Source organism: Megalobrama amblycephala, linkage group LG5 (genome assembly GCF_018812025.1).
Source record: "Megalobrama amblycephala isolate DHTTF-2021 linkage group LG5, ASM1881202v1, whole genome shotgun sequence".
Classification (NCBI taxonomy): domain Eukaryota; kingdom Metazoa; phylum Chordata; class Actinopteri; order Cypriniformes; family Xenocyprididae; genus Megalobrama; species Megalobrama amblycephala.
In genome coordinates, this window is record NC_063048.1 from 30865155 (window position 1) to 30877904 (window position 12750).

At 37.9% G+C, this 12750-nt stretch overlaps 1 protein-coding gene across 9 annotated transcripts in view; it reads right to left on the reverse strand.

Moving 5' to 3' along the window:
- Positions 1-9130: 9130 nt before the first annotated feature.
- prox1a (prospero homeobox 1a) overlaps positions 9131-12750 on the reverse strand; it is a 201126-nt gene continuing 197506 nt past the window's right edge. For 8 of the 9 annotated variants that reach the window (XM_048191819.1, XM_048191815.1, XM_048191817.1 and 5 more), the window contains one exon: positions 9131-9888. In XM_048191819.1, coding sequence (XP_048047776.1) covers positions 9700-9888 — 189 coding nt within the window. In that variant the 3' untranslated portion in view covers positions 9131-9699. The remainder of the gene's footprint in view (positions 9889-12750) is intronic. The other variant, XM_048191822.1, reaches the window with a different exon arrangement.

Genomic DNA, 12750 nt, shown 5'->3' on the forward strand with positions numbered 1-12750 from the left:
AATTAATGACGGGCTTGTGGTCTGTCCTCCCCCCAACATTGGAGGAGTGGGAACTGACTCTATTAGCAGAGATCAGAGTAATGAATCTGCCACCAGGTGTCACTAAGTCATCTGAAACATTAGCCTTTTCTGAAAGGGCACAGAGGGAGAAAAAGGTGATTTTTTTTTTTCCTGCAGCACATAATTAAATGCACCAAATTAATCTGCATCAAATGTGACAAAACAAATATTTGATTCAGATTCAACGACAATGATGCTATATATATATATATATATATATATATATATATATATATAAAAACATAAATATTAGGGGTGTACAGCAGGGGAAACTAAAGAAAACTAAACATAAAATTGCTTATTTTTTCTTATTTTTTATTAAACAGTGGTTTATTGAACAAATATTGTCTCTCTCTTTAAATAAATTCAATAATAATTAACATTTTCTTAAGGATAAAAAAATCTATCTCAGCTAATGCTGTAAACTATATACGGGGAGCACTTTCTTGGACATTACTATAATATTAAAGGGATAGTTCACCCAAAAATGAAAATTTGATGTTTATCTGCTTACCCCCAGGGCATCCAAGATGTAGGTGACTTTGTTTCTTTCATAGAACACAAATTATGATTTTTAACTCCAACCGTTGCGGTCTGTGAGTTGTATAATGCATGGCAATGGGAACTCCGTCTATAAGAGTAAAAAAAAAAACATGCATAGACAAATCCAAATTAAACCCTGCGGCTCGTGACGACACATTGATGTCCTAAGACACGAAACGATCGGTTTGTGCGAGAAACCAAACAGTATTTATATCATTTTTTACCTCTAATACACCACTATGTCCAACTGCCTTGTGCATCTGGTTGGTGAGGTGCCCTGGGGGTAAGCAGATATACATCAAATTTTCATTTTTGGGTGAACTATCCTTTTAAAGGTTACAATTAACTACACAGCCCAAACTATTAAATTCAGTTGCTATTTATTTTTAGATATAATAATCAACACTCAAATAAAAAAATAAAAAAAACATGTAAATTGCACATAAGGTAGGTTTTATTTTTGAAATATAATAATTTACACAGTTACTGTCATAACTTGTTTTCATGACAAATTTATTTAAACATATTTTAAATAATGAAGACATTACTACCATGTAAAGTAAATATAATGAATAAATAAGCTAATATAGGGCATATATTTAGTGAAATGCTCACTGTAGAGTTAATTTCTCTAGTGAACTAACATGCTGTGCACACTAAATGACTTGCCTGAGGTAAATGTAATGATACGTGAGATATTATTCTCAAGATGTTTTACTGAAGTCTTTCTGCAGTTGAAACACTGGTTGAGAGATTACACGTAAACAAGATCATCTGTTCTTCTTCTGAGCTTCTTCCTGTTGTGGGGGTTAGCAAACAGCATTGCATTACCTTGAGCGCCCTCTTCAGGATTGGAGTGTGGATCACCTGTGACTGACTGTATTCGTCATCTGACTGTATGCTCTGAACTGTGATGTCTGTACCATTACGGTTTGGGACAAATACATGTATGATAGAGGGGACCCCTGTAGTGTGAACTGTGTGTCAAGGTCATAAAATCTCTTAACATATCAGATTCAACCTTTTATGACAAGGCAAAGTTAGTTCAGTTTTTGTAAAATGTCTTCCCAAAAACTTCATAATGATAATTTTACCTTTACTTTGAAAATAATGGTTTTGTTTACACTCACATGTGTTCAAGGTGTTAGAAAAATAAGCCATTATTTTTCACTTGATGGTTACACCACATGACATTTTTTTTAAAGTCATTACATTAAAACTTTTTTTAAATGGTGTAAAAGTTTTTTGAAACCATATGAATACAAAAATTATATTTAAGAACTTGACACATGTATCTTAAACTATATATATATATTTTTTTAAAAAAGACACTCTCATTGACCAATAAAATTTGTACAAGGCTTAGAGAGGAAAAACTGCCAACCAATGGGACTTTGGCATCACTTTTTATGTCGTTTTGTTTCATATCATCTCATTAAATTGTTTCGTTATGATATGAGAACGCAAATTGAACAGAGAGATTGCTGTTTTGCTCAACATGTAGCAAATATGAGACCTAGCGAATAGAAAACATCGGCCTGACATCTACTTTTGGCTTTACACAACGTACCGTCATGTTTTCTGGAACCCTCTCCGGTAACATCTGCCGGCGAATGGGTTCGAAACTGTAGAAGACACTCTGCAGATTCCTCGGCATGTGCGAGGTGACAGACCGATCTGTCCTCGGAGGGACCTTTCACTTACCCATTTACCCCGAACACACTTCTGCTCCACGGTCCTGATTCTCCCCTTGGTTGCCATTCGGCCTGCAGTGCCATTTCCAGTAATAGGGCTTCAAGCGTGATCAACTCCAAGCCTCCTCTTCGGAGGGGCAAATGGACAAAACTTGTTTTGGCAAAAGGTGTTCATTCTCTCATCGGGGCACATTTCGCCTTGTTTTCCCTCCCTCCGTCTCACTCCTTTTCCTTTGTGACCCGGTGTGCGGCAGTGCTCTGCACTTGGCTACTCGTGGCAGGCCAGTTGGTGCTTGAGCAAGGCAGTATCATCCTACCAGCAGCCCTCCTAACAGCCCCCCAGCTGGGAGAGAGCAGAGCCCTCATAAAAGTAGCAGAAAGATGTATTAAAAGTAGTAAATATACACATCCAGCCCAGTGAGCTGTGAAAGTTGTGAATTGGTTTTTAAAGCTTTGTTAAGACCAGAAAGCACAGATGTTAAAAACAGGTTCAGATGTAGCGACAGATGGTATTTGATTATGAAGCAGACTGTTCGTGTAATGCAAGGATGCTGCTTCAGCCCAACTGCAAGGAGCCTGTCGGCTCTGAGCTGAGGCGGGAAGCCCCAGAGGTTCGTCCTCCTCCGTAAAAAGGATGGAGGAACGAGCCTGGCGCGTTTGACCGCGCCTGGTCATGACGTTTGGATTCAGCCACGAGCCCCGGATCCAGACCGATGCAGCTGCATCTGAAGTTGCATGTAGTGCCAGAAGGAATGATGAGGTCATTGTCTTCTTGATAAAGGGAAGGTCACACACGCCTGTTAGTGCTAGCTCTACACATCCAAAACAAAATGCCCCGATCCGACAGAGGTCAGCCGGCCGGTGCGCCGCTTACACAAGCTTTAGTGTTTGTTCGCATTTTGAACGGGAAAAAAAGCAAACATTTCATTCTTTCCAATTTATTGTATTCATGAAAAATCTCACATGCTTACAACATCGCAACAACAAAGCCATTAAAATTCATTCTACCTTACGGACAGGCCTGTGAGAACATCGAACCTTTATCCCCCTCTGCTTTAATAACAACCAATTAATAACAGCGATCTTTCCTTTCTCTTTTCTGAGAGAGCATCACGGTAGCGACATTATTCTCGTGTTATCTCTTTAGGGAGGGGAGAGAAGAGGGGATGGTGGTAAAATTTTCAACAATGAATGGGCCAACACAAACACAGCTGTTTTATTGTTGTGCTGTTAAGATGTGCTTTTCAAAGGCGCGATGATGAAATCAAACAGAAGGGGAGCGGCGAGCGGCTCTGCTCGTCATTATGGCGCGGAGGGTGGCGATGGGGGTGGGAGGGGGTATCTGACCCCACCTCCTGTTCGGCGGAGCCGCTGGAGCGGTCCGGGCCCACTAAAGTGCCTCTTTGTATCAGACTATAAATTACAGCGGCGGCCGCCTCGCTTCCCTCCACAACGCAGCCACAAAAGCGCGAGCGCTGCTCTTTTCTCCCCACGCGCGCCTTTTTTTGCAATTAAGATTGGACGTTGATGTGTGTATTTGAAGCACTTTATTATTATTATTTTTTTTTTTTTCAGATTGTTCCTATTAATCCAGTTGAAATGACACCATTCTGTCAAAGACAACATAATCAAGAAACAGTTATTAGTTATCGTGATATATCTGATGAAGTGGATCGCCAGTGACTCAATTCAGCCTGAATCAATGATTTGCGAAATAACAGGATTTGATTTAGAAAACGCCTATAAACATTTTAATAGTTGTGCAGTTAGCTTAAATAAATATTACACGTTTATTTCAAATTAAGCTACGCTCATATTGTTGGTTATTTTTAAAAAAAGTTCAACTTGTTCTTTGTTTTCTCTGTGAGGCATAGTGGAAGTGAATGTGGCCAATTTTTGGAGGATTTAAAAGCAGAAATGTGAATCTTGTAAATTTATAAAATACCTTGATTTCTTCTGTTAAAATTGTACAGTTTAAGCTGCAAAGTCGCTCTTATAGTCAACTTTATAGAGTTTTAAAGGATTAAAATGAAAATTAGCCGAAGCTTTACTCACCCTCAAGCCATATATGACTTTCTTTTTTCTGATGAACACAATCTGAGAAATATTAATAAATATCCTGACGCATCTGATCTTTGTAATGGCAGTAAGCGTTACCAAATGAGTATGAGCTGAAGAAAGTGCATCCATTATAAACATATTCCACATGGCACTGGGGGTTAATAAAGGCCTTCTGAAGCAAAGCGATGCGTTTGTGTAAAAAAAAAAATAAATAAAAAATCTAGCTTCCACCAGACCGCCTTCCGTATTCTGCTTACGAAGAAAGTATAAAACTTGCGCAGTTCAAAAAGGTTACGCTACGTCCTACGTCTTCCCTATTCAACTTGCAGAAAAAGTGTAACTGATGCGATGCCAGTTTACACTTTCTTCGTAACTTGAATACGGAAAGCGGTCAAGCAGAAGCTAGATAGCCTATTTTACTTAATAACTTGTTAAATATGGATTTATTTATTTATTTATTTTTACACAAACGCATCGCTTCACTTCAGAAGGCCTTTATTATCCCCCTGGTGCCCTGTGGAATACGTTTATGATGGATGGATGTGGATGGATGCACTTTCTTTAGCTCATACTCGTTTGGTAACGCATACTGCCATTATAAAGCTCGGATGCATTAGGATATTTATTAATATATCTCCGATTGTGTTCGCCAGAAAGAAGAAATCCATAGGACGGCTTGAGGGTGAGTAAAGCTTGGGGTAAGTTTCATTTGGAAGTGAACTAATACTTTAAGTTGTCATGTACAATTTAATATAGGCTAAGGTTAGCTCATGCTGTTTACATCTTGTGGCTATTCAATTGAAACAGTATTGTATTATAGGCTGTACTATTTACTGATTGGCCCCATTGACTTCCATTGTAAGCGTTTCACTGTAACCCCGAATTTTTTTCTCTTTATAAAAGAAAATGACGAGCTGAAATGAGTTTTCGTGGCAATCAACTTGAAGTTCTGTGAGTCTTAAGTTGAACTGATCCTGAAATATTACTTTAAACCCAAAACAGGGCTATAAGTGTGTGGAATATCTCCACATTTACAACAGATCAGTTCTTCTGGCATCACAGGCAACTCCAAATCTCGTTAGTTTTTCTCTGATTACCATGCTGATTTAAATGATGACAAATGGCAAAAGGAAACACCTGATCTAGGACTTAGTTTTTATTTTGCACAAGCTTGCATATATACTGCACATACATTCAGTTCCGAGGAGATGGAAGGCACACGAGGCACTTTGACTACTGTATTGTGTAGGTGGTAAAAAGCAAAGGTAAAAGTCTGATTAAGTGATTAGAAATAAAAACTTCAAAACACACATTTTTCACCTTCCAAACAAGATAGAAGAAAAGGTTTTTTTTTTGTACATCTTTTTTTTTCTCTTTCCTTTTTTTTTTTTCATCAAGCGTCTCTTATGACTACAGTGTCTGAAATTACAGTGGCTACCTGGACATAAGTGTCTCTTTATGTCTCTACAGAGTTAAGGAGCTTAGGAGGGCATTTATATTGTCTCTTTCTACCAAATAAAATTACAATACATCCCCAGAAATACCAAAATTGTACACCATCACCAAATAAATTATGATAAATTAAACCAATAAATTATGAAAGTTCCGCATGACAAATTGACAACAAAATCCACAATGCTATCCCGTTAACAATGTATGTGTATCCTTCAAAACGTATCAAAGAAAATTGTAACAGTTTCAGCTGGAATTACCATACTAGAATCAAAGAGTTCTTTCATACAAAAAAAGCATAACAATGCTATTTACATCATATTGCTAAATCATAGAAAGGCAGTGTTTTCTCATTTTCGGTTTGTATTTACATACATGTCGAAGCCAGTGAAATCATGTTTAAAACCCTTCAGGGAGCACACACCTCATAAATACAGCATCAAATCTACAAAGAGTCAAGAGTCTTGTACAACACATTGCATTCAGTACAAATAATTGTTCCCCTCCCAGAAATATAGTCATATACAAAGTTTCTTTCTTCCTTTTCTCTTCTGTAATGTCTTTCTTTGTAATAAAAAACAGTCCCAAACAGAGTTTGGCAATTGATTTGTACAGATCACCACATTTTCCATCGCATGAAAACAAATAAAAAGTTTCTCTTCATGTCAAATGCAAATGAGCAATAGTGTAGTAATAGTGTACTTCATACCCATACTTTGAATCAAGGTTATTCAGAGAGTTTTTTTTTCTTCTTCTATAGAGTGTCCTTAATGGAGTGCGAAATGTACACGGCTACATTTAGGATTTTCGACACAAAGCAACACAGCAAATGACCCTGTGTAACCACGCAAACAGATCCATCTCATTTCAATACCAAATTAATCGAGAACACCTTTGACGGGCAACCCTGAAGAAGTGCTGAGATGAAGGGGAGAAAAAGAGTCGCCACTCGAAACATTTAAAACATCATAACACTTCTAGAAGTACAATAGCAGGAAAAAAAAAAAAAAAAAAGACTTGAGATGTTGAACGAAACCTCCCTCTGGTTTGTCTTGAAGATGCAGTACAGTGATAAATACAAAGAAAAGTTCAAAAAGAGAAACAATAGATAAAAGAAAATTAACAGAAGTCCTTATGGGAACTAAAACTAACGTACTACCATGCGTGTATATCACACACTCCCTGCAAACACGCACATGCACAAGTAAGTACGCACACACACCTAAGCACACGCATTGCCTCTGTGCTACATTAAATGGCTTAAAGTACATCCGATTCATGGGGAACTAAGTTCTTCTTCTTCTTCAATTGGGCTGTAAAAAGTTAGTTTTTTCATGGACTTTGCATGTAGTTCATTACCTAGAACCTATAAGTGGAAAACATAACCCTCCATTTCAATCTGTGCTATTGTTTTTCCAGGTCGATCTATGTTTTTATGTCAAATCGTATAATTTCCGTCACATTTTATGGTAGAGTTTTTTTATAAAAAAAAAACAAAAATAATTTGCTGGTGTGATTAACATTAGGCACAGGCAATTATCAGATTCATTAAGTGCGTAAAATACACGATTCCTGTTTGTATAGCTGAATATGAGCAGATGAATTTGACTAAGCACCATTTAATGCGCAAATTAAAATAGCGGGTAACACTTTACTTTAGGGTCCAATAGTTGCTTATTAGCATGCATATTCTTGGATATTGGCTAATTATTAGTACTTATAAAGCACATAATAAAGCCTTATTCTGCATGACCATATTCTACATCCCTTAATTAATACCTACACTTAACTACTACCTTACTAACTATTAATAAGCAGTAATTAGGAATTTATTGAGGCAAAAGTCATAGCTAATAGTGAGAATTGGACCCTAAACTAAAGTGTGACCAAATATTGCAATGACACAAGCTTCACTTTTAGGTTGAAAACGCTGCAAAGCATCACCTTTAAATGAAATAGTGATAACAGAATTCCTTACGACTTGAAAGAATCATTTATTTATCACAATGCATGTAAAGGAGAACGAATGTCAGCACAGCCTTGCGAGAGACTTGAGAAGAGAACAGGGCCAAACATCTTCTTTTTTCAACTCCTAACTGTGTTTCGGGTTTGTTTTTCCTCTTCTTTACAATGCATAGTGAATAGCTTGGCGTTTTGTGCGTTGTCCGGGGGCTGTGGATGATGCCAGCCCTGGCGACAGAATGACAGCACCTCATGCTCTTTTGTGCCCATTAATCTAGAAGTCAGCAGGTTTTTTAAGGCATTGTGCTGACAATAATTGCCGGCCTGCGTTTCAATTCATCAGCTGGATTTGCCCAATGCAAACGGCACAGGCTTCCAGAGCAGATCACATGTCCAGCCCTTGCCCTCTACTGCCGACTCTTATTTATGAACTACGAAGGGATGCACAAAGAGTCTGAAGGCCCTCTTTTCTTTTGTGAACACGGATTTAAGAAGAAAGTGTGCTTTTTTCTTTTTTTTTCTTGGGTAGGCTAATTGTTGTAATTGGTTATTTGCGTGGATCTCTTAGCTACTAAAAAGCAACTTCATATGATTCATAGAAATGTACAATTGAACTCAAACAAACAATATCTCTCTCTAACATGGTTTCACTACTGATAAACTGTACACTGCCACAGCATGATCAGATGATTGTGAATATTAAGCAAATCTGTACATTTCTAACAAATAAACTATGTACAATCCAGTACGTACAAAGAAAAAAAAACTTTTGCTAATGCTCAAATAATTATTCTCAGCCAAATTCTCTACTGTGTAAACCGAACTTGAGATAATCTACCAAATTTACGATCCAATTATAGAGGTGTTCCCAGCCAGCAGGTGGAGAAAATGAACAACAACCATTCTCTTTTCTTGATGCCGTACGGCACGTGTTTGTGTTTGTGAATTAATGTCTATGTATGAGAGTGATGTGTGTGTGTGTTTATGTGAGCAGTTGTGACAGTGTGTTTTTTATGAGCAAGAATGGTTTCTCAGTGGGAAGGCGTCCATTTTTTTTGTGCCGAACTGGCTTGCCCCAGTATGAAATGGCCATGTTGCTTAGTTACAAGAGAGGCTGCTCCGTCAAGGGGGGGAAAAAAACCTACGAGTAGGCCTCCCTCCCTAGAGCCAGTGCTATCAATGTGGACACAAAACACAAGAACATTGGACCCTAGCCAACATGGAAGAATGGCTAAACCAAAAAAAAAAAAAAAAACAGCAACAAAAAAACAGTTAATGCTGTTCCTTTCAAGAATAACATCAAATATATATATATATATATTTTTTTATATTATATATATATGAATTTCCCACATAGAAAATGTATACCCCTCTTTATTATTATTATTTTTTTTGTCCAAAGAATAATTTATTTTCTGTAGCATTGCCATGAGAAACAAGAATACCACATGTCAATTTTTTGTCTTTCATTTCCTTTCTTCCTTTTTTTTGTAGCAAGCATGAATAACATTAATGGTAATAATTATATTAATCATAAATAATAATTACATCTATACAAGCTACAAATGCAAGTCTTATTCAGCAATAGTAAAACCATCACACATTGCAAACATCCTGGGATAAAACAAAGCCCTCAACAAAAATGACCAATAAAAGAGAGAAATTCAGGGTGTCAGTTCCATTTGTTAACCATTTTGTCTGGTAAACATAGTAATGCCCAATTTAAAGGCAAGGAAAAGGGGGTAAGGATTGAATACAGTCAAAACAATCAAGAATTTTATAGACTTTCCCAAAAAGAAGCACAAAAAAAAAAATTAACAGCTAAGTCATTCGAAAGTAGCCGGGACTTAAAAATAGGAATGCTACCTCTTACTTTGTAAAGATTTCTCGAAAAGAAGGGATGATACTTGGTAAGCAATTCAAATCACTACTCATGCAGAAGCTCCTGCAGACAATTGGGAGATTTGAAAATCTCTGGGACCTCACTGTCCAGCTTGCAGATGACCTTGTATATGGCCTTCTTCCAGGAAGGATCAACATCTTTGCCTGCCACAATGGCATTGAAAAACTCCCGTAACGTGATCTGCGCCACTTCCAGGAATCGCTCCGGAACCTGCTGATACACAAGGAGACAATGACATTAATAAACATATTATGTTTCAATCCCAAGTCTCTGATTAAGAAAAGAAAGGAGAAAAAAAGAAAATAAGATTTTGAAACTGAGGCTCAAGTGAGACCCTCCAAGAGCTGAAAGACCCTCCTGGCAGAAACTGTGTAGGGGAGTGTCGGGCTGCCAAGTCTGAGGGGACATAGAGAACAGCCCCAAACATAGTCACTACACTAATTCCTCTTTGTTTCAGTAGCTGAAACACATTCTGGTGGTGGCGACTTGAATGCCCGTGTTGGAGTGGAACTTAACTGTTAAGTCTTTCAAATCTTTTATATCAATTGTTTTTTTTGTTGTATAGCTGCAACATCGGGGGACGTGAAAGTACTTAATTGCTTTTGAAAGGTTACAGTGAAAAAAGCAACAAGACAAATCAAACCAATGCATAACAACTTACAGTCAATGTTTTGAATGTGGCAGAATTTGTGAGGTTGTAACCAAGGGGAACTCATTGGGTTAAACATTACCTGAGCTGTTCCTCTTTTAGAGTCTACTTCCTAGAGGGAGCGAAACATAATTTGTTGACTTCCCTTTATTTGACACAAGATTGTTAGCGATGTCTCATAAAATGTCTTTTTGTCTCAATATGCTTCCACTTCTAGAAGGGGAAGAAGAAGATTCTGCCACTGATAGCGGCCCATAAAATACATTCTTATCGGGTTCCAGAGAAACTTGATTCTGTGACGTTCACGAAGCTCATTGCTTGGGCACCGAGTTTCAAACCAAAGCTGTAGCCGTAATACTACATCAAAGGTGGAGGAATTTAAGGAAAGTTGCTTGGTGCTCTTGAACAGGGTCTTGAACTCTAACAGCAGTGTTTTCCCATGCAATGTAATCAGGTGTGCAGGGCTCTACTTAGGAGTTTGCTCTCTACAACCAGAACACATCCTCTCTGGCGTGAGGCTGTTGTTCGTGAGACAGGGCCAAGACCGGGGGCGTACTGTAGACTGGCCCTGTGATCTCTTTAGCACCAGTGACAGTTCCTCTCCGCTAACATTATAGAGATGATTAGCCAGGCAAAGAACTAAGCCACCTCCCCTACAGCTAGACAAGACACTTCCCAGACATGGTGCTTACTGCCACACACACTCACAAACACCCACACACTCAAACACAGATGGGGAAGCAGGCACGAGGACACAGAAACAGACACAAAGGTTGCATCCGAGAACATAATGCTGTCGTATTAAATGTGTTACTGTAGGCCGCGGAGAAAACGCTAACCTTTGACGGATACAGCTGGGATCGTTCACCCAAAAATGAAAACTCTGTCATTATTTATTCACCTTAATGTCATTGCAAACCTGTATGAACTCTGGGTTTTTTTTTTTTTTTTTTGTCCATAGTAGTCAGTGGTGCCATTGGAAGTCAGTGGGGGTCTAATGTTGTTTTGGACCCCATCGACCCATTGAAATTTTTTTTGTTCCACTTCTGTTTTTTGATTAATGTCAGATCCGTTTATACTCTAACCATCCCAAATCAATGTATTCGCAGCAAAGCTCATGGCACCATCTAATATTCATCTGCCCCTTGCAAGGTTAAAGTCCTATAGTTGGTTTTTATCAATGCAGTCTTCTCCCATGGATCAGCGCTTAGTTTGGCGTCAGTACTATCAATCAGGCTCTGACTGCTTCTCAAAGGCCCTGCCAGGTGAGCAGTTGTCAGGACAAAGAATCTCATCCATGCGACCCACACCATCCCCAGCTCCCTTTTTTCCATTAAGTGTGTTAAATATACTGTCATCAAAGGCATACCCTTGTCTGGAAGGCCTTGACCATTGTGGAAGATGTTTCACTCTGCTGCCACAATCATAAGTGCTTGACTTTTGGTTGTGATGCAGTATTAAAATATAGCATGGCTATAAATACTGAACTTATAATGGCAGTTAAACTAGATGGCATGATTCAACCGAGTGTAGTTGATGGCTTGATTGGATTTATATGCTGTAACGTGCATTACTCTGCCTCCCTTTTATGATGTGCTTAGGGAGTAAATAGCTAAAAGTAGCGACGTTGCTAACTGAATAGTGTAACATAATAGCATAGCTTTTCCAGTAACAAGTTGGTGTTTTCAACAAGTAGCATTGTAGGGTGACAAAACGTGCTCTCTCTAGTGAGTTGATTCATTTGGAGGATTTATTTTAATGAACTACTTTTAAAAAATTCATTCATTAGTTCATTTCAATCATCACTCCATTTTGTTGTTGGAACTATATCGCTCAAATTGCTTTGGGAAGTTCATTTTACTGAAGTGGTTAAAATGATTCATTGATTCATTTGAATGTTCGGAGAGCTGTCGCTTTCATATAGCGTTACAATGGTTCGTTTGGATGATTCATTTAAAAAAATCATCATTAGTTCAATTCAATCATCACTCCATTTTGTTGTTGGAACTATATCTCTCAAATTGCTTTGGGAAGTTCATTTTACTGAAGTGGTTAAAATGATTCATTGATTCATTTGAATGTTCGGAGAGCTGTCGCTTTCATATAGCGTTACAATGGTTCGTTTGGATGATTCATTTAAAAAATCATCATTAGTTCAATTCAATCATCACTCCATTTTGTTGATGGAACTACATCGCTTAAATAGCTTTGGGAAGTTCATTTTACTGAAGTGTTTAAAATGATTCATTTGAATGTTCGGGGAGCTGTCGCTTTCAAATAGCTTTGGGATGATTCATTTTAATGAACTGATTCAAAAATTAATTTTAATCTTTTTTCTGTTAACTGCGTACATGGCACTATGTTTTTGATTCAGTTCACATAAATTAAGGTGTTCAGTTTTATTTTAGTTTAATAGCTTTATTGTT